General features: G+C 43.8%; 1 protein-coding gene across 1 annotated transcript; it reads right to left on the reverse strand.

The window, feature by feature from the left end:
- Positions 1-2,266: 2,266 nt before the first annotated feature.
- MGP (matrix Gla protein) lies at positions 2,267-12,918 on the reverse strand. Its single transcript, XM_023928611.2, has 5 exons — positions 8,241-12,918; positions 5,523-5,673; positions 4,700-4,735; positions 3,515-3,590; positions 2,267-2,642 (listed from the first exon to the last, which is right to left on the reverse strand). Exons 2-5 carry the CDS (start codon positions 5,581-5,583, stop codon positions 2,504-2,506), a joined length of 312 nt encoding a protein of 103 aa, XP_023784379.1. The 5' UTR covers positions 5,584-5,673; positions 8,241-12,918; the 3' UTR covers positions 2,267-2,503.
- Between the last annotated feature and the right edge of the window lie 9,110 nt (positions 12,919-22,028).

The following is a 22,028-nucleotide window of genomic DNA, read 5'->3' on the forward strand; positions in this document are numbered from 1 at the left end:
ATAAGCTGAGTTGGAAGGGACCCACGAGTATCATCAAGTCCAGCTCCTGGCCTGGCACAGGACAAATCAAGAGTCACACCCTGTGCCTGGGAGCATTGTCCAGACACTCCCTGAGCTCTGTCAGGCTGGTGCTGTGACCACTGCCCTGGGGAGCCTGTTCAGTGCCCAAATACCCTCTGTGGGTGAAGAACCTTTTCCCCTCCACTGCCCCTTAGGAGGATGTGGTACACTGCAATGAGGTCTCCTCCTGGATGAACAGACCAAGGGACCAAGTCTGGGTAGCTGTTTTGTGGGTTTTTTTAAAATAAAGTGTGCTCATTCTTTCTAGCGGAAACATAATTTTCCTCCACCTCATATCCAGCCTCCTCAGACCCATGTGCAGGGTTACAGAAGTAAAGTTTAGGAGGCTCCCAAGGAAAATCAGAGCCATTAGGGATTTTCTCAATTTTAGAAACACTGTCTTTTATCTTAGAGAATTTTCAGGATTAAAATAAACCCCAACTTTTGTCCCTGTTAACTTTTCTGCAGTCCAGGAAAGCTGAATGTATATAGTAATGATGTCCAGGAAAAGGTCTTGTATATATATATTAATCCAGCAAAAGAGCAACAGTTAAAAAGTAAATAAACATCTAAAAATAATAGGTATTCTAGGAAAGTTATGCTTCCAGATGAATATTTGAAATAATATAAATGTACAATTCTAGTAACCCAAATAGCTTTATTTATCCTCCCATATTTTCCCAAGCTTTCTAACCAGCATGTAGTCTCTTAAATCTGTTTGGTTGTTGTTTACGCTAATGAAATCCCACAGAAATCTCTGGTATTATTCATTATTTATACTGGTTAACTGGGGATTGGAATCACTGGATATTTCTGGACACAGACCCAGACAGCACTAGACCTTGTGCCTTCTGTTGTGGTGGTGCCACAGTGTCAAGTCAAACCCAGACACTGCAGAGCTGTTGATTTTAGCCTATGTGAGTTTGCTCCAGTTGGTGATCACAAGATTCACCTACTTGAGAACACAGAGAACCAGTGTGTGCGGATATACCTGGTCTGTACAGGTTTTTTCCTTAAATTATTTCTGTCTCACTTTTATTTCTAGACAAAACTGTCAGGGTGGAGTTTCCTATCAGAAGTGTTTTCAATAAATAAATCACATTTCTTTCCAAAATTCAGTTTCAAAGCTGGCAAAACCTTGAAGCATGTTTTGGAAGAAAATGCATGTTTCTAATGGGCCAGGTAGATTTGGCTCCAGGCTTAATTTCACAGCTTAGTCAACAATTTTATACTTTATACATCACAGACTTTGATTGCATGCCATGAATCTTTACAACTTCTATAATTTGCAGGTGCCTGTGTAAGCTTGGAAATGTGAATGTTGAAACCATCTGTGTTGAGCTGAGATACATGTTATATCTCCTACACAAATCGCACCAAGGGTTGTCCCAGCTGCTGTGGCTGCTGCCAGGCCCAGAGCAGCATTGAATTCCAGGACATGTCAGCACTGGTGCCTTTTGGCCTGGGGACAGGCCCTGGTGATGGTGAGCAGAATGCAGCCATGCTCACTCCTCAGAGGCTGAGGAAGGTGATCAGTAACTTCTGCACAGGGGCAAGCCACATCTTGATTTCAAACCATTAGTGAACAGTAAAATTAAATTGTTCTACCTGAACAAAGTTTGGCCTGACCCCAAACATTGGATTTCTTTTTTTCTGTTTATTTACCACCAGGAGCCCCTCTCCAGCTTTTATTTCTGCAGCTTTCAAGTGCTACCAGACTAGTTTCAAGTGGAAGGGTTTTGAAAGGGGATTGCAAAAGAAAATACAGGTTAAGTTTGGACCACACGCTCCTTTCTAAAGGAGCACCAAGCATCAGGACCTGATGGTAGCTGGATAAACAAAAAGCAATTTACAGGCTTTTTCTGTCACCTACTCTCACCCTAACTTTGTTTCAAGATTAAATAGGTGCCTTCTGGATTTTGTTTCTCCAACTGAGGAAATATTTGATCCTCAAAAAGTGCATCTGCATTTTGAACACCCCACTGTTTTTAGATGTCTTAGGACTGGGAGCTGACACTGTCCAGTGACCTCTGAAAGAAGCCACTTGTAGAACCTGGAGCAAGAACATTATAGATTCTTCCAAAGCCATATGCTTGAAAGGTAACAGTGGTTTTCCCCATAATCTACAACAGAATGTGTGATAAATTCAGTTCCTTCATGGAAAATTGCATACCCCCGTTCCAAAATACTGTGAGTCATGAGAAGATAGTATCAAACCAGCAATTTATTTCGTAGTAAACACCCACATCCTGAACTCTCTGTGATCTCTGCTACATCAGCTCAGCGCTAATTAACACAGCGTAGGAATCCATGGCTACATGGGAGAGAAGCAGCAGGCAGGATAACATACAGAGATACAAGCAACTGAGTATGTTTCAGAGCCATTGCGATTTTGGGGAGGATACCCTGGACTCCAGGCCCCAGGGTGGGGACAGGTCATCCTTTACTTAGTCCTCCTCCTCCCAAAATAGTGTTTGTAAGCAGCAGCGTAGCCGTGGCGAAAAGCGTACATTTCACAGGGGTAGTAGTCCTCGCAGAGCTCCCTCTGATGCTCCTGGGGCGCCTTACTACGCTCCCTGATCCTGTAAAGGAGAGAAGAGGGGTAAGTGCTGTCATCTAAAATATCTGTCTACAGCCCTTTCCTGTCCAGAAACTCCCCACTGGGATTAAGGATCCAGCAGCGGAGTCTGTCATCCAGCTACAGAGTTCTTTGCACACCAGCTTCTGTGTTTACCACACCTGGGGAGTGACCTGACTACAGCAGGAATGTTTTGCCTCCTCAGGCAACCTTTTATTGAGGGGCTAAGTAAGGTGGCAGGGAGAGAAGAACAGCTCCTGCCTTATCTTGAGGAAGAGTCCTCCCTTTTCAGCCTTCCCTGGCCTGCTCTCTTCAGCTCTTCTGTTCTTTCCCAAAAATATGCATAGAAAAAAGACCTGAATTATTCTGCAAAGCTCCTGAGGAGAAGGTTTGCCTTATGCCTTGCTATGAGTTTATTTCTGTGCTTCAGTCTTTATTTTTACAAGCCTTGAATAAGGCATGAAATTGGTTATGTCTGTATTTTATGAATGAGGCAAGAAGGCCCTCAGATGGCCCTTTGATTTAGAAAAGGCCATGCAAGTTCTGCATGAGATCTAAGGACTAGAATTTGATCTCAAACTGAGCTTTCTTTTTGACCATCCCACACCCATTCTCTCTCCTTCTGTTGGTTCTTCCTTCAGAAAAATTAATCAGTCTTTCTCAGCATGTGACATGTCCCCTAATCAAATGACCCACTCTCTGTTATCTGATTTCTTGCTTTTCCTGGGATTGGGGATTTAAATGGTACATTGCATTAAAAGTGGGACTGAGATTTCTTACAAGTCACCGTGGCTGCCACCCCTGGTACCAGCCTGTGCTTGGCAAGGAAGAATCTCTTCCCACTCTCAACCTCAGCATCCTGAGTCCATGACATACCTCTCCTGAGTGATGGCTCTTAGTCTTGAATCAGCCTGTATGAAGTCACTGGCCCTTCGCCTGTTGAGGAAGGGATCTGAGAAGGCAAAGGGTTATTCAGAATGGCATTTTTTCAATGTCAGATTTCAACAAAAGCTAGTTTCCTCCTTTATAACAGCCTCCTTGTCTGCCCTCCCATGTACAATGAAATCCAGGATCTTTTAATATTCCCTCCTGTCCCCTGGCTGGTTCATGTGCAGGCTTTCTCTTGTTCTGCTCTTATTCAAATCACCCAAGGGAATGCTACTGTGATTTTGCTGCCCCAGCACTCTGAGTGAGTGGAGAGGGCCAAAAGAGGCTGGCACCAGGCTACACAGACCATGGGACATCTGAGCACTCTCAGAAGAGCTACAAAATTGTGCAATTGCTCACAGGAAGGGCCTGAGTAAGTCTCTCTGCATCCAGGATTAGACAGTCATTGAGAAGTCTGTGTGGCAGTTTTGGACTGAGGGACCTGAAAGTCCCTTCTGACTGTTTTGAGAATCATTACAGTCCTATTGCAGAGTTCAGGAGTCTGTGGATGTAATTGATATTGGCTTCTACATGTGCCTTTGTGCTGCTATTTACTTTGTTCTTCTTCCAGATGTCCTAATTTCTTTTTAGTGTCAATTCACCTGTTTTCTAACCTCTCCACGATATTGCTTGTTCCAAAGAGAGACTCTCCACCCTTTTCATGCCTTCCCTGTGACACTCTCCCTCTTCCAGACAGAGGACCCCTCCTATTCACATACCCTGCCTGCTTCCAAGGTGCTTAGAGTAAGGCTCTCCTTGTTCTTGGGGGAGAATAAATTCTGTATGTGGCTTCTACAGTATATCTTTCCATGCTCATCTCAGAGATTTTTGAGCAATGTTATTTTTTTAGTGTCAGCTAACCTGGTTTTGGTACACATAACAGAGACCTGAGCTCTGTTCTCAAATTTTGTTTTCCAATTCTTATTCTATTCTATGCAAAATGGAAGTATGAGCTTGTGCCAAAACACATGAAGTCTTCTTTTAACTCTTCTCTTTTCATTCTGAAGCTGCAACACTCAGTAAATTCATTTTCCCTGGGCTCAGTGGTTCTACGTATTTTATCCCTAGTAGAAGTACAAGTAAATGATCTGTAGCACTCTTCAAATTCAATGAAATAGTAAAGCAATCTCTTACTGAGATACTCATGGGACTCCATGCTCTCATGGGACTCTGTGGAAAGAAAGAATGAAACACGTATTATGACACTGTATTGGTGGGATTCAGTATTTCATATTCAGATCAATAGAACACAAATAGAAATCAGAGAAGCCAGGTTTTAAGGTACATGTTTGAAAGGAAGAGAAAGGGGTCAGTGGGGTGACCTAGAATTTAAATGAGGAATTTAAAGGACTCAGGAGTTTAATACAGAGCTACCTGGTGATTTACTCAGTGCTTCCAGACTCATGCTTGGTCATCCAGCCTGATTCTCCAGCATAGTTCCTCACCTTCTAACTCCTGATACTACAGTGGATAGGATACCAATTTGCCTTCAAAGCTTGCATGTGTTCTTACAGAATGGATTAGCACACTGAAGTGCACTTGACTCTTGCATGAAGCAGCATCTTAATCTCACCAATATGGAACTGTGTGCCTCACAGGAAAAGGGGAAGGATATTACAAAAGGAAAAAGGCAAATCTTCCAATTAGTAAGGAATAATTAAGAATCAGCACTCCTATCATAGTCCAGACAAAAAAAAAAGGGACAAAAAGAGGAGCAGTCTGTGAGGTGAGCTGGAACAGAGAGGAAGGGGTTGAAACATCCTGGACCGTGAATTCCAATGATGAGATAACAGCTCTGGATCAGGACTAGGAAGATCTGACTCAGGGGCAGGAAAGCAGGCAAGAGATCAAGTTAAGGGAAAAGAAGACACAAAGTAAAATAACAAACATCTGAACAGACCCATAAATCTCTTCAGGTTTGGAGTTTTCATTCTATCCAGTAATAAAGGTCACCTACCATAGCAAATGGCAGCCATCACCAAGACAGCCAGGAGCGTGAGGATGACGAGAGTGCGCATTGTGCCAGTGCAGGGAGGAATCTCTCACTCTGTCTTTCTCACTGTGTTTTGCTCTCTTCTCACTGAGGGTAGCTGGAGATCCTGGGCTGACTGCAAAATTAGCAGTAGAACGTTTATTATGAAAACAGAGCAAAGGAGGGAGCCTGCGAAAGAGCCTGGGCAAGGTGGCAGCTAGCTGGTACACATTCTTCTTGGATCTATTACAGAACATCCTCTATTAGCAGATTAGGTTTTGGGAAGGAAGGGGCATGCCCCCTTCCTGTCTTAGTTCAGGGCTGGGGGACATAATCCAGAGGCAAACATGTCACTAGCACTCCACACTCAGAAAAGCTGGCCTAGGCAAGTGGAAGGAATTTCACAGGCTGCCAGGGGCCCAAAGGCAGAGGTGTGTGTTGATCCCAAATATAAATATTTGTTTTTCTGATTTTTCCTCTGATCTGCTCTCTTTCCTCTCATCATACTCCGTCTGGATACAACCAGCCCAAACTCTTCTGTCAGCTTTGCCAATGGAGACTCTGAGCCTGAAGCTTCAAACATTCCTGTCCCACTCAGTCCCCCCCTCTCCAGCTGGCTTCTGCTGCAATGCCAAACTGCCAGCTATCAGAGGAGGAATACAACCCTGCTGCTCCCTTTCATCTCCTGCTTCATTGCTTCAGGAGTGACAAGTAACCCAGAACTTCATCTTTGAAGGCTCTCACTGTGGTGCTGACCCTAGGCTCCTCTTGCATCCCAAAGGACAGCATCTCGGTGGAGTCAGAGGCAAACATTTCCCTCTCTGGTCTAGCCCTAGCAGTCCTTGCCTCACTGGACACCAAAGTCACACATCAATATAAGGCTTTTCCTTTGGGATGAATCTTCATGGCCAGCAGTCTCAGAGAGAATTACCTTGCCTTTTAACACCTGAGAGTTTGACTGGATCCAATATCATGGGCAGCAGAGATGGACAAAACATCAGGTGATCCACTCTCCAACTCTTGGAACAGTAGAAGGCAGTAAAAGAGAAAAGGAGTTACAGAGATGGCTATCCCTGCTGGGTGAAAAGGAGAGTTTGCTAGAGGCAGGGGAGGAAGGGAGGGAGAGAGGGAGGGTGGGTGTCCTGCAGTGGCGGTGATGGGGGTGGGCCCCCACACACTGCCTGGGGATGAACCTAGAGCACAGGAACCATTCTTTTGTCTCATCCAAGCTATGTCTACTGCCTGTTTTGTCTATGTGTATATGCAGGATTTCTCACTGGCAGGATGCAAAGTGAGTGCACTTTGGTGCAGACCATTCTCCCTGAAGCACTGTGCCGTTGTCACTGCTGTCACCTTCAGAGGCCACTCCATGAAGCCACACTGAAGGTAACATTGCCAAGAATTACAGGAACATATAGCCAGAGCCTAACACTTCATCAGTGAGGAGTGAAATTCATTGGAAGAACACCACTTGGCTTTGCAATTTACCCTTTCAGTGCCAAACTCATGACCCTTTTCTGAAGCCTTCTGTCTCAGGAGAGAGAAAGAAAAAACTGACCAGGGACTTCAACTTCAGACCAAAGAGAAAGAATTGCTCTTCATCCCCGTTATCCCACCCCATGTGGAGAGCAGGTCAGTCCTGCACCATCAAGGTCCCTCCACACACATCAATTTCTTGCCTGTTCAGTGCTTAGCCTAAAATGAGGAGGAAAACTTGGGGAAAAGCCATAAGTTTGCTATAGACACAAGGTCAAAAGGGAACTGAGACTTTGCTGCTGCCACCCTGTGCCTCGCTACTCCAGTCTCTTTAAGGAAATTCTCTGCTCTGGGATCCTTTTAATTTCTTAAAACTTAGAAGTTTTGGACTTATTTTTGAATTTGGGTTTTATAGGTTTCCCAAATATCCTGTACAGTAGCTGCTAAGAAAGGAAAACATGAGGGAGAGGTTTGAGGATTGACCCCAGTGGGAAAGCAGTGGGGCACAGAGAGAAAGATGCTGGGTGTACTTTGGAATGAAAGTGAGGCTGCCCAGTGGGAAACTCCAACACACTTTTGAGCCAAACCCTTTTTATTTGTCTTCACTCAGGGCAGAGCTTTCTGCTCCCTAGAAGACTCTGCTCCCATTTCAGAGGACTCTGATCCCAGAATGCCTGGAGCACACCCTGCCATCAACCACAGGAGAACAGCCACAAACACCACTTTAACCCAAATGTTTCATTCCTCACCACAGAGGCAATACATTTTTCAAGGGATGAATGAACATGCCAGCTACACAGCCTTATACCAACAAATCTCTCTTTCGGGGAATGCTTCCTCTTGCAAAAACACTCCTTTCTACTCCCCCTGCACTCCATACTTTCCCAGCACACATCTCCCCTACTCAACAACCGGGGCTGCCCTGAGGGTAACACACCATGCAGCACAGTGAACCCAATCCCTCTGCTTTCTTGCAGCATCCACTGGTTAGAAATACAGAAAGGAGCTTAGAAAAACCGGCATATGCCAGGGAATTCTCTGTAGGCTCACAAATAAAGGAGGGGTCAGAGAAGCAGCCCTGATGTGTCTGCTGCTGGAGTGGAAAATCACAACACTATACATGCTGTAGCAAACACTCCTAACATTTTACAGCGGTGAAGCACCAGCAAGGCAATAATAATAATAAGCAGCTGTCCAGGAAAAACAAGGCAGTCCCTGCATACTCACTAAGCTGTCGCTTCCCTGCCAGTCTGCAGCTCTTGTCTCAAGGGGCAGCTCTCTTGGCGTCTTGGACCCTGGACTGAAGAAGAGGGACCTTTTATTTATTAGCATCGATCAGTGACTCCTCCCCTCTCCAACTCTTGATCCACCCCCAGGCTACCATCAGAACCACCTTCTGCCCACAGCCAGGAAGCCAGCAACATCAAAGAACTGAGCCAAAAGAGAGAGAGCCAGAGCACACACCAGCGGCTAGTGGGGACACAGCCACATCCAGGCTGCCTTTCTGTGCCTGAGAGCAGTGAGTGGACAGAGATACGAGAACAAGCTCCAGTCTCCTTCTTTGTTGCAAGAACCCCCTCACCTTTTACCCCCTCCTTTTCTGGCTGTGCTCTATCTCAAGCTACAGTGCTAGCCAGGGCACCTGTTCTTCCACAGGGAACAGTAGGCCAGGAGCCTTCTTCCATCTCATGTCATGCTGCTTTTACAACTGACCCCCCTCTCAGCAGCAGGCTAATATCAGACTGAAAACTCACGTTAAGAAGGTGTTAGCTGGGAAACCCCAAAAGTGCCACATGGTACAAGGCAAAGAGTTGGCTTACACAAACCCAAACCCCTGAGACCCTCTGTTCACATCAGACTCACAGCAGTGCTGGGCAGCCCAGGACACGTGGCTGCTGGACTGGGCTTTGGGCTTCTGGCCCAAAATGAAAATGATAGCATATCCATGGAGATAGAGAACCATCACTGTTTGGACAGAGAACAGGGAGAAGCTCCTGTCCAAGGGCTTTATCTTTAGCTCCAATAGTGCTCTATGAGTTTGGGGAAGGTTCAGACTTCACTGTGGCAATGCAGTACCATGTTATTTGTGTCCTTGTACAAGCAGCTGTTGGTCCTCAGAGCCTGAGAACAGCAGTCTTGAGTTTTCCTCAAGACAAAGGGTATGTGATCAGGAACCACCTTTGAAAAGTAGTGCAAACAGGAGGCCATTCCTTGCCCTTGTCTACCACCCTTCAGAGTCATCTAAGTTTTCAGTCCTATGACATGCTGAACCCTGAAAGAAATCAGGACTCAGAAGATCTGGTCACCCTCATCTACCTGGATACTGGTAAACCATTGGCCCCAGTGCCATCTGACAAACTCTTAGGTAAGTAGGAGAAAATGGGTGTTAAAACAAAAATGGCAAGGTTGTAAGGAAACACACAAATGGGGCAAAAACTTGAGCAGTGGAAAGGAGAAATCATGAGAAACTGCCGATTGAATTTCTCTTGGGACTAGTTTTTACTTTACTTTACTTTACTTTACTTTACTTTACTTTACTTTACTTTACTTTACTTCTCTTAATGACTGGCTTTAAAAATGAATGCTTGTTGAGGAATTTTGTCAATACACAAGGCAGGACGGCAACAGCAGTGAAAAAGAAGTCTGAGAGCTCATACAGAATGAAAAGGATGACGTTTAAATCTTCATTAACAGGAACAGAATAATATGCAATAGGGCAAAGGCAAGGTCTGCCCTCAGGATTAGCAGTAAGAATCCTGCTGTAAATTAAAATCTCATAAGCTGGAAGTGGGGAACAAAACAAAAAACTATGAACCAACAATCACAAAGGCAAGGACAGAATACTGATTCTGAGATGTCTACTGAAAGTCTGCCAGCGACATGGGGCATCTGTCAGTGCCACTGGAGGAGTTACCAGGGAGACCTCAGCAGGATTCCTCTGCATACCCAGGTCACTCCCTTCATGGAATAATTCTGCTGGGAAGTGCTATAGATGAAGACTAAAAGACAGTAGGATTTGCACTCACACCCAAAATGACAGACCTTTTCACCATAGCCTGTAGGAATTGCTTCTCCATCCCTGCATTGACCTCAAGGCCTTTCTAGCAGGACAATGGACTAGCAGTCAGGTTTTGTTTCCAGTACCCACCAGGGGCTGTTTCACAGTCCACAGCTCTCGTGATTAGCAGAAGTCCCATTTCCAGCCTCTGTATTTAAAGCCATGATCCACATCTATGTGTCCCTCACTGAGTGTCCAGCTCATACTAAGAAGGCTTCAGCAGAGTTGCTGAGCATTCCGGTCAGGGAATAAACCCTATCAGTTCTGCAACAGAGCAGGGTTTCCAAACCCAGGTTGCCCAGAGTATCAAGTAACTGGATTTACCAATGTGGACAGTCCTTTTCAAATTTGCTTCTGCGTTTCAGGATGTAAGTTAGTCAACCACCACATGGTCCATGGCTTACAAAGAGATTTCTCAACATAATAAACAAGTGCTTCTTAGAACAACTAGTTCTACAGCACATGAGAAAACAAGACTTTATTTTTACTTTTCCATCTAGTCCTAAGTAATACCTAGGAACTGATCCAAGAAGCAAGAATAATTGAGCCACTAAGTAAGAGTGTTTGAGTATCCACAATATAATTAAAGTCAACAACCTCATGGAATAAATCGTGCTGAAAACTAGCATACTGACACTAAGCTTTAGAAAGGGAGATGTTTTTTAAACACAGAAGCTAGTCAAAAGACTATGAAATAAAAATAAACTGAACACATTTCAGACATTTAAAGAACTTGATATACATATCTGAATGTGTGTTAGCTCTGGCAAACTCACTCAGCTACTCAATATTAAAACTAAAACTAGTTCAAATGCTAGTTGAACATGGGGAAAAAAAAGTTTCAAAACTAGATTTAAAATTTTCCAAAGATTAAAAGAAAGAGGGAGCACATAAACAGGAAAATCTAGTTTCATATCAACCAAACTTTTTTTTTCAAAATAACTGCAATGACTAATTTCCACTTCCATGATGGAATGGGGGGAAAAGAGTAATTTCACAACAAGTAAGTGGTGGGTTTTTTTCTTCAAAAATATTTAAACACCTTTCTTGAATCCTGTTTTGACCTTTCCCTGAGGAAAGTTTTGCCCCGAGCATTACAACTTTCTGAAAAAATAAGTTTCCAGTGTGAAAATACATATTGTTTGTAACAATGTGGATCTATGCATAGTCTTGAGACTGTTGTAAAAACCACTGTCTGAAGGTCACAGGTAGTGTCAAGTCTTCTGTGGGTGAGGAAGGTTTCCACACCATCTTACAGTTATTTTCTTTCATGCTTCCTCCAACATTTTGGGCAGTTTAGAAGATTCTCTTTCCATCTTATGTAATAACTTTCAGTAGCTTTATCCTTCTCATGGATGTGGAGTACACCTGCATGTCCAACCTGAAGGATGTCACTGGGCTCTGGGACAAATGGTTGCCCAGTATCCCAGGGCTAAGGAGCAGGACTGAAAATAAACACCATTAAAAGGCTCAGATCCTTCTTCCGTGAACAAATTCAGAGGGTGAGACAATAATTCTTCTGCCACTTGCTCTGACTTACAGAATTCAGGCCTGTCTTCACATTAATCATGACCATAAAGAGAAGTTTGTAGTTGGTGAGCTGTGGGGGTTAGCTGGTTGGTTGGTTGGTTGGTTGGTTGGTTGGTTGGTTGGTTGGTTGGTTGGTGAACTGGGGAGGTTTTTAGCCACTGTATTATGTTTGTGGTGGCAAAATTAAATTTCATTTAATATACTGAAATTCAGAGATTAGTGTCCAGACACAACCTCTATGCAGCTGTGATCCTCAAAGTTACTTCCTGTAATCCATCAAGCTTCAAAACAAAGCCCAGTGTCCTAGAAAAATCTCAGTGTGGCTAGGAATATAGGAGCATTTAGAGTCAGCAGTGCAGTCTAATGGGAGCTCATTGCTCTCCAGTTCTGCTTGTTGGAAAAAAGTGAGCCTGGCTCAAGCCTTCAACTCCAATGCTCAGCATACTCCGTGGGATATCACTGAGCTACCTCAAAGACTGACTATCTCTTTTTGGCCAGGACTTCCCAGAACAGCTGTGTTTGGCTGGCAATAGGAAGTTCATGAGCAGAGAAGACTAAAATTTCACAGAAGTCAGACCAAGGTTATTCAGTTCACTGAATAAAGCAACCAAAACATTTCAGGGCTAAGAGCTAACTCTGTTGCTTCCTTTGGCTTCACCCCCACCCACCCACACATGTCCATATACACTGATCAGCATATTTCTCTTTCAGTCTGGGAAAGAAAGAAGAGGCAGGATAATATTAATGTTATTTGGATGCTGAAAAAATTGGCAGAGGCTCTTCTGTAGAGATTAAATAACCCATATAAGAAACTTGCATTTCCTGTACTTCAAGAATCCAATTAAAAACAGGGCAAGCAAAATGTTCAAACTTTGTCTATATAAACAGAGCATGCTTCTGGGTTGCACTTTTATGGGAAAAGGGAACAGAAATCTCTCTTTCCACACCCATCCCACTTGCTTCACCACATGAACACAAAAATGTCCTGACCTGATTAGTTTTTTGGGATCAGATGAGATTTACCCGCCTTGTTTCCTGTACAGACATAGGAAGAGATAAGAAAGCAGCTGTGGTTTCATTCTTCTCATTCATCTGGTAAATAAAAAAAAAATAACAATAATGCTGCTTTTTATTTTTTTTTTAGCCAACATACTTAGGATAACATCTTAGATCCCAAATCTGCCAATCCTTGTGAAGCCAAGATTAGACTGAAACATTTATGTTCTGTTTGTCTTGAATGCAGGAGGCCACTGAAGTATTTACAAGCATCTCTGTAGTATTATATCCATTTCTTTGTTCTATCTCAGTTCAGAATCTAAAGTATCATAAATGTTGTCTTAATAAGCAAGTAACTTTTTCTGTGGCACATTAAGCCTCTGGTCTTAGCTTCTGTTGTTAATATCAGATAGAGTACAAAGGAATGCTAGGGAGTGGAGGGAAATACACAATACACAGCTAATTGTGAAATGCTGTTTGTGGGAAGAAGAAAGGCATTCTTATTTATTGAAGTATGAAATCTGATTATTCTTATCTTTTTGTGCGTAACTACAAATTATATTAATGTTCCTAACATCACATGATAGTCAAATAATTCAACTTGATGACCTGCTTTAGTATTCATTTCACACTGTTTACATGCTTTTTGGATACACATTTTTCATTTATTAGTATTAAACTTGGCAACTGATTATTTTTATTAAGAAATGTTGTGTTCACATAAAGCAGGAAAGAATTTTAAAAGGAGAAGGAAAGAGAAAAGGAATTCAATAAACATTTGGACAATGTTTTCAGGCTTATGGTGTGATTCCTGGGGTTTTCTTCTCAGGGCCATGAGTTGGACTCAGTGATCCTGATGGGTGCCTTCTGACTTAGTATATTCTATGATTCTGTGATAAATCAGTCCTTTTAGATTAATTTTTCCTTCTTCCTAAAATGGCACTGGACTCCAAAAGCCACCACTCTGCCAGAGGTATCTTTGACATTAGTGATCCCAATTTTCTTTACATTATAAAAGAAACAATAAAATAGTATAAATGGAGAACAAAGAAGATGTCTGAGTGTGGAAGCACTGGGAAGAAAGGCATAAGAAGGGCTACAAGAACAGCTCATATTGATGGCAGATGGTTAGCAGGACATTAAGATCCCAGCATATTGACACAGATCCTCGTGAATATCCAAACTGGGGAAAAAAAAAACAACAAATCACAGCTTAAAACCAGATGAATCCTAAAACCAGAGGCAGAGTACACCTAAGATTTAATAGAAAAAAAACAAACTAGATCTCTGGAGAGATCAAGAACAGGATTGAGCTCTAAGACACCTAGATGAGGAGACAAAGAAAGATGAGTTCTAATGATGCATCTAAAAGATGCATCTAAAATGAGCATATGGTGGCCAAACTAAGAGAAACACCAGAGACATAACGAGAACTCCAGAGCCCATGAATTGGATCTTTTATGTGATTGCAAGAAAATGGAATGGTATGAACAAATGCCTTCTGAATATGTGGTTATAAAGGTGTTCGTCTGAGTGAGTGAAATCAGTGTGGTTTGAAATAACCTTTCCTTTCTATAGTGTCTTGCATTGCTCCCTCTTACTTCAATATTGCAACAATAATCACTACAAAATGAAGTATCAGAAGGCAGTACAAAGATCTCTTATGAAGTCCTCAGTATGGAAAACTCTTTATCCAAGTCCACCTCAAGTAGTTCTGCAGCTTTGGAAGTCATCTGCTTGGTAATAAGTTTCTTTCTGAGCTCTTTCCATTTTGTCTCGTGATCCTTTTAGCCAGGCACTGGGAGGAAAACCAGGATAGGTGTACAAGAAGAGCAAGGCTCCAGTGCTGCAGGCATGAGGTGAAAGTTTTGGATTCAACATTCCCCCTCATTTGGTCAGAAAAAGCTGCCTGGGGTGTCTTCTGCTGAAATTACCTGTCCTTTTTTTGTCTACTTACATGACTGAGGTTGTAATTTTAAGATACAATACAGATGTCAAAAAATCACATAAGAACACACATTTTACTTACAATATGTATCATAGAAGTTGCATTCTACTATTTTCCACAGTAGAATATTCCTTTAAAGACTTTTGCCAACAAAGACACTTTTGTCCTTCCTGGGCTTTAACTAACATGTTTTTTTTTTTCCTCTGTTCCAGTAATAGGATCTGCTTACAATACTTCCTGGCACCAACTGAATTGGATTATTTGGGATTATTTGGGATTTTTTTTCACTGTCTCCCACCTACAGCCATGGCTTCACTGGAAAATGTTACTGTAGATTTATCAGGAAAATATGAGTCACGTACTGGGTACAGAAGCAGTTAGAACCCTGCTGTCTGGTTGGTAAGATTAGTGACAATGTTGTTTACATTTTCATACAGCAGACATTGAATGAGAATCTCTGCTGGGCATATATTATATACCAAATATCTGTACATGTCTGAAGAACACACCTTCCCCTGTGTTACTTGGCCAAGCATCTGTCTGTCACTTCAGCTCGTTGAGGCAGGTGATTGTCTTTCTTGATGGCCATTTCACTAGTGAACTGGAGGAGGAACCAACAAACCTACTGGAGGATCCGTTAAATAAAATAGCAATACTGCACAATAAATAGGACATACTCAGTATCTCCTAAAAAGACCCTTGTCTATTTTGAGACCAGAGTGTAAAACTGAAATGAACAGTAATGACTGCAGTCAGGACAGTCATTTCATTAGAGTTGCCCAGGGATCTCATTAGGATTAAGGTCCTGTTTGTGCCAAGTGCTGAACAAGCTGCAGAAGGGAGTGACGTGTGATTATGTGCCTGTCCTCAGCCCACCACAGGAGAAGAGGTCTGTCTGGCAAGAGCACGTCCCTCAGCACGTCCCTCAGGCAGCCCTTTTATCACTGCCTGGGGCTTGCTGATGACAAATGATACACAGATGTCCCAAGTTCCATTTCTTTTTCAGCCCCTGGAGCTCTTCTGCATTGTTGGACCTGTCTGGGCTCTCTGTGCCATCACTCCAACAATGATCTGTTACTGCCTCCATCCTCTATTGCTGAACAGAAATCTCTGTCATTACCCTAGCTGGGAAGATCTTGAGTAAATAAGAACATAATAATTTATCACACTGGGTTTGCACTTCCAGAAAGGGACACCATCAGTAAAATGGCAGCAGGAGTGCTATGAGGTGCTCTGTGCTGCCACTGGAGAGATCTGCAAGGCTGACATGACAGCAGAGACCTCACCTTTAGCTCCTTTTCTCCTGCCTGAGAGCAAGCACCTGAAATGTCAGATCGTGTTTCTGACTCCTCCATGCAAAACTTAGCACTGAGGCACAAAGTTTACCTTAAGTTGCTCCTGAGAAAAAGATTTCTGATGTCTTATTGCTGAAGCTTTTTTCTGCCTATCCCTGCCTCCCTGGTGGTTGTTCTTCATTCTGCCAAATTGTGTGAGCTTCCTGAAAAGCTACTCTGGGCCTCAGGAATGTCCCTTGTCCCTGTTCTTAGTGGGAGCTTTTGCTGCTTTTGTCCGTGATCTAGGAAATGGGTTCCCTGGGATTTTTCTAAGTGGGTGGTGGAGCTTGGGGAGAAGCAGAGGAGGATGGTGCTTGTCCAGAAAAGGAGTCCACTCCCACTCATGTTGCCCATCTGTGACATCTCTGTCACAGAGAAATTGAGAGAGGCAGATTTAATATATTAAATGTAAATAAAACAGCACCAAGTCTTTGGCTGATTGTCATAGCTAGAAATAGAAGCCAGCTACTTCAGGAACTTTGGGTTTGCATGGATTCCCAGCCTAAGGACAGACACTCAGATAAACCCAGCCTAAGCTGAAGTAAACAGTACTGCATGAATTTTCAAGAAGGTGGCACTGAAGTGAGTCAGAGCATGTTGGTACCATTGAAGGCAAGGAGCAAAGAGCAGCTCTCAAGCAGCTCATCCTGGGTGACTTGAGGATCCCAGCAAGGATGTGAGGGCATGTTACAAGCAAGAGTACAGTACCCCTGACATGAAAAAGTTAATTTTGCAGTTTGGGGACTTTCCACTTCTGCCCAACACATAGTCTCACCAAACCAGTAGTACCATAATACCTTAGAGACCACTGCCCTATATTCAGGTGTGTCTGATCATTTGAAAATGGGGACAGGACAAGCAGACACACAGACCACCTGATTTCCATAGGAACAGCCAAAGAAAGAATCCCACCCTATTTGTAAAATGCTGGTAAAGCAGTTTCTCAAGTTTGAAATGTTCTGAATGCAGTTATCTATATTATTAAAAGAAAAAGGGGTTTATTGTCCTCAATCACAAAGCCAGACTTGCCAGGAAGGAGTCCACTGAAATACCAGTCTCAGGACTCAGAGACCAAACAGAAACCTTCAAACAGGGCCCCCAGCCAAAGTGATAATCCATTTGCTTGTGTTGCTTAAGTCTCTCTTCATCACCCTCTGACAGAGGGTGCCGGGTGGGTTCTCTCTGCTCCCCTTTTGCATAGGATATTTGTTCTTTTTAAAAGGGAGTGCCTGGGGCATAAGGGCTAAGGCAGGCACTTTTCCCTGGGAGCAACAGAGTTCTGCTTGAGGCAGAGCTGCCTCCAGGGCATGGGTATGGGAAAAAAGAAATAAAATCACACCAGGGTCAGAGGACCCATCATTCACACAGAGGCAGGGAGTCAGCAAGGAGGAGGAGGGTGCAGTGAAAGCCAGACTGAGAGGGAACCTGTGGAGTGCCTTGTACTCTCAAGCCTCCAAGGTGCTTGCACATTGCAAGGCAGAAAGAGAGACCTTGGTTTGGGATCAGCCTTAACGGGGTGATTCTCAGGTCACCCTGCTTCTGCCTGCTGCTCTGTGGGAGCAGTGCATCTTTTCAGAGTGGTTTATCTCCCTGTGGCAGTGAGCAATCCGGTCACAGCAGGGACACCACAGATGCGCTGTTCCCGTGCTAGAGACCTGCAAGATGGAAGCACCTGAAAGACCCAATAACCATGGCAGCATCCAGACTGCCAGATGACAGAATAGGTCTGTGAAAAGAAGACTGATGAACATTTAAAGACTGTTGGTCATTTGATGTAAGCATTACTACCTCAGCTGTAGCATAAGAAACTGCCTTTCACTTTAACAATACCTCCCTTTCTGCTACTGTCTTGCCATGACTAAATGTACCAAGCAAGGGCTCATTCACATTTTCTTCTCACCTGCTACTTATACCTCTTGATTATGTAAATAATACCTTCTTAATATCTTTGTAATAAAATATTTTAAATACAATAATATTTAAATATTTGCTAATTATTCAAAATAATATTAAAGTATTGATGACACAAATGTATATTCTTCATATCTGCTTAACATAATATTTTCTCTACTGCTATTATCTCAACAGAGCAAAAAACGTGAAAATATTCCTATGAGATGGGGTCTGAGACCCCGGATGACCAGGGATCCAAAAAAGCATGACAACTGCTTGGAGAAAGCATTGTGGAAAGGAACCACATTCACCATCAGACCTCAAAAGAATAAAGCAGTTCATCCAGGAGAAAAGGTCTCACTGGCAAGGAGAGAGAGATGGAGGGAAAACGGTGATCCAGATCTGTTCAGCTTCAGCTGTGCCAAACAAGCAACCAAGTAAGACAACCTTTTACTCATGGTGAAATACTGCCATTTCAACTTAAGCAAACAGCCATTGAGAATCACAGGGACAGGGAAGGTGAAGGGAAAGTGTGGCCATATGGCTTACATTCAGGAGACCTGCATGAAGAGGATCTGGGCTCTGTCTCCAGCTCCGCCTACAGGCTTTGTCAACAGGCTGGGGTAAGTTACTGTCTGTCTCTTCTGTTTCTCAGCCAAAGAACAGAAAAAATTGGCCAAGGGAAATAAAGTCTTGACTGGAATGGGAAGTCATGTTATATCCAGGATCAACACCCACATTGAATTCCAAGATGCCAAATAATACTCTGAGCACAACAGATTTATATTGGAAGTATCACCTCTGTATTTTAAAACACAATCTTTCAGGCATACAACCTTCTATAATTTAGTGAAGAAGAAAATAGATGAATACTCGAGGTGATTATACTATTCCTTCCTACAGCACTTAACAGCAACAGAGCAAAAAACCAGGAAAACTTCAAGTTCCCATCCTGCTCTTCCGATAGCTGATTAGAACACTCAAGGATTTGATATTTGTCTGCAGCTGCCCACACAAATAAAAGAAACTAGATAATGTAAAAAGTAATGATGTGCTGTATTAAGCTGGACTGAGAAAGTTACAGATAGCAATACCACCAATGCCTCATCTATTAGGTAAAAGGCAAGAAATAATGCTGGTGGTGTAGACATACAAAACACATGACATGGGTGGTATAGAATTACATCCCTAACAAGATGATGAAATGTGGACTCTGGCTTAGGAACAGAGGAAGGTGGGAGACATGAAGAATATATAATACTCATAACACGGGTATAGGGAAAAACCTGGAGTGCTCACATAGCCCATGTGTTTAGGCTGGAGACTGGATGGGGCTGGCATTTCAGCCAGGATGTGGACAGGATGTGGGGTTCTCCAGGGCTGTTGTGATCTATGGAGGATCCAACAGCTTGAGCCACGGTGAGCGTGTGGGGAGGAGGATGCAGTGCTGTGGTAGAGGGCAGCTCTGCATAGCTGCCATATGGGGAGGCCTGGTGCAGGCAGGGATGCAGGTATCCGTGGGCCTTTCTTCTAACCCAGACAAAATTGCTGCTTTGAGCAGATCATGCAGCACTAGCCTGCCTGCCTGTCTGGATTTGCAGGTACTTTAGCAGGGAAGGGAGAAATTCAAATGAGAGAACAAGTACACTTTTATTCAATGTGCATCTTGTGGTTTTGCAGGTTTTTCCACAGAAAATGTTCCTCTGAAGTTTCCTTAGTGACTAAGCCAAAATGGATCAAAGAGGTATTTGATTCACAGCCTTAGAAAAAAACACTTCTGTGTTCTCTTCTCCATCATTATCAGTTCTCTGTGGTATCCACCCTGCACCTTCCCTCACTGACCCTTACCTGTTGCTGGCCACATCACTCCTTGGGCCAGTCCTCTCTTTCTCCCAGAACAGCCTTTGGCTCATCCTTGCCCTACTCTTTCACAGTCCTGCAAACCACTGTCCCAATTGTATCCTTCAGACAATATTTCCTCCTCCTGTGTCAGCTGTCCCCACCTCTTTGCCAGCCCGTGGGCTGCCATTTGTGGTACTGAGAGGAAGCCATCCAGTGTGGAGGTGACTAGGAGTGATTAAGTCCTGTGATCTGTCCACCAGCAAGAGAGAGTTTGTTTCTAATACTTCTGCCCAGATTTATTGGCTTAGCTTCCTTCCAGATGAACTCCCCTTGGCCCCTCAGCACAAGAGAGACATGGAGTTCCTGGAGTGAGTCCTGCAGAGGATAACAAAGATGATTAGGGGATTGGAGCATCTCTCCTATGAGGAAAGACTGAGGGAGCAGGGCCTGTTCAGTCTCCAGAAGAGATGACTGAAAGAGGACCTCATCAATGCCTGTAATCTGAAGGGGGTGTGTCAAGAGGATGGATCCAGGCTCTTCTCAGTGAAGCGAGCAACAGGACAAGAGGGAACAGACAGAAAGTGATGCACAGGAAGTTTTGTCTGAATATAAGGAAGAATTTCTTTATGGTGTGGATGACCAAGCCCTGGAACAGATTGCCCAGAGAGGCTGTGGAGTCTCCTTCACTGGAGATATTCAATAACCGTCTGGACACAATCCTGTGCCATGTGCTCTGGGATGACCCTGCTAGAGCAGGGAGTTTGGACCCTTATGGTCCCTTCCACCAGACCCACTGTGATGCTGTGAACACAGGTGTCAGGCATGCCCTTCATCCATTTATGATAAGGAGGACAATGGTTCCTACCAAATGTTGTTCTGAATTGTCACTATCTCCTCATCCTGGGAATTCAGGCCCAGCTCAGTGCTGGACTTCTGTGCATGAGATGGGATCTGACTTAGGCACCATAAAGCTTATCCTGTGACATCTATTATGGGAAATATCTGAGAGATTAAAAAAATTCTTTATTCAAAGTTGGCAGGATCCCCAGAAGAAAGAAAGTAGATCAGTCCTGCCTTGCTGTGTTGGTGGTTGACCCCTGCATGCATAAGGCACCAGGGCTGCCTAGCCTGGGAGATGTCTCTTCCCTTTGTGCTGGCAGTCAGAGACCTCTCAGCATCTCCCAGCCACTGCCAAGAGCAGGAGCAATGCTGAGAAGGCAGACTCACATGCAGTGCCTGCTCCTCTTCTTCAGGGTAGGTGCAAAGGTTGTTCAGTCCTTCTGCAGTCAGATTCTCTGCAGCTCAGCAGCCCTCACAGCTATGTCCATAACTCTGTGTGCTGTGGGACTGAACTGACAAAGCTGAGGCACAGATTTTCATATAAAAATCTTGGTTCAACCTGCAGCAGATGAGGGCTAGTTCACCTCTAAGCAACACCTTGCTGCTTAATGTCATACACAACGGTTCAGAAGAATAAAATAAAAAAAAAAAGTTAGTCCCCTTACTGAACTTCCAGGGATCCGTAAACTTCTGCTTCTGGAGATATTTCAAACCTTTCTCACCAAAAATGGATATGAAATTGCATCTTCCACAACACAACCCAATTCCCTGTTCCCTGGGGTAAAGACAGCAGCTCTGACAGGCCTCTGCAGCCTCCCTTTCCTGCTAGGCAAATTGAGCTTTCATCTTAGATATTCTGAACGTCCTTTGAGTTCAGATGCTGCTGCAGAGCAGGGGTTCTCATACACAGTATGTCCGCAGTGCTGAGGTGAAAGGGAACCTCTCCATCCTGCCCTCTGTCAATTTGCATCTAGCATTTCCCCCATTTGCAAACCAAACCAGCCTCCCCAGACAGCTCAAAATATCTGGGCCACATACATCACAAGTTCAGAGATAACACAAAGGGGCACAAAACCCAAAGCTGAAACAAACAAGAGATTGACCCACGCACACGATTCTGCCTCTGGTTTCTACCTCAAATGCCCTGTCGCAGTGGCTAAGCCCACCAAAGCTGCACTGCAGAAGCCTTTGAGCACAGGGATTAAGGTAGAACCCCTTACTCCACTGCCACCACATCTGTGTGCAGCACCCCAGGGCTGTCTGTGCTAAGTCCTGCAAAGTACTGCAGAACAGCTGGAGGAGAAAGAAGAGGCTTTTCCTGTGACTTGCTTGTGGCTCCCAAGTTTGTTGGTTAGATGCAGAGCTCTGTAAAGTGCAGAGGGAATTAAACTCCCCAGTGTACATAATGAAGCTCCTGAAAAGTTATCCCTATAATTAGCTGTGTACAGAGCGAGCACAGTCACTGGGGGCACTGCTTTTACTCCCAGGCTTGTTTGCAGAACCAGAGCTTCATTTGTGTCCTATTTTCTTTCCCTGCAGCACTGAGAAAGAGTCACGTAGCTGTGCCCAATTTC

Source organism: Cyanistes caeruleus, chromosome 4, assembly GCF_971803275.1.
Source record: "Cyanistes caeruleus chromosome 4, bCyaCae1.hap1.1, whole genome shotgun sequence".
Lineage (NCBI taxonomy): Eukaryota > Metazoa > Chordata > Aves > Passeriformes > Paridae > Cyanistes > Cyanistes caeruleus.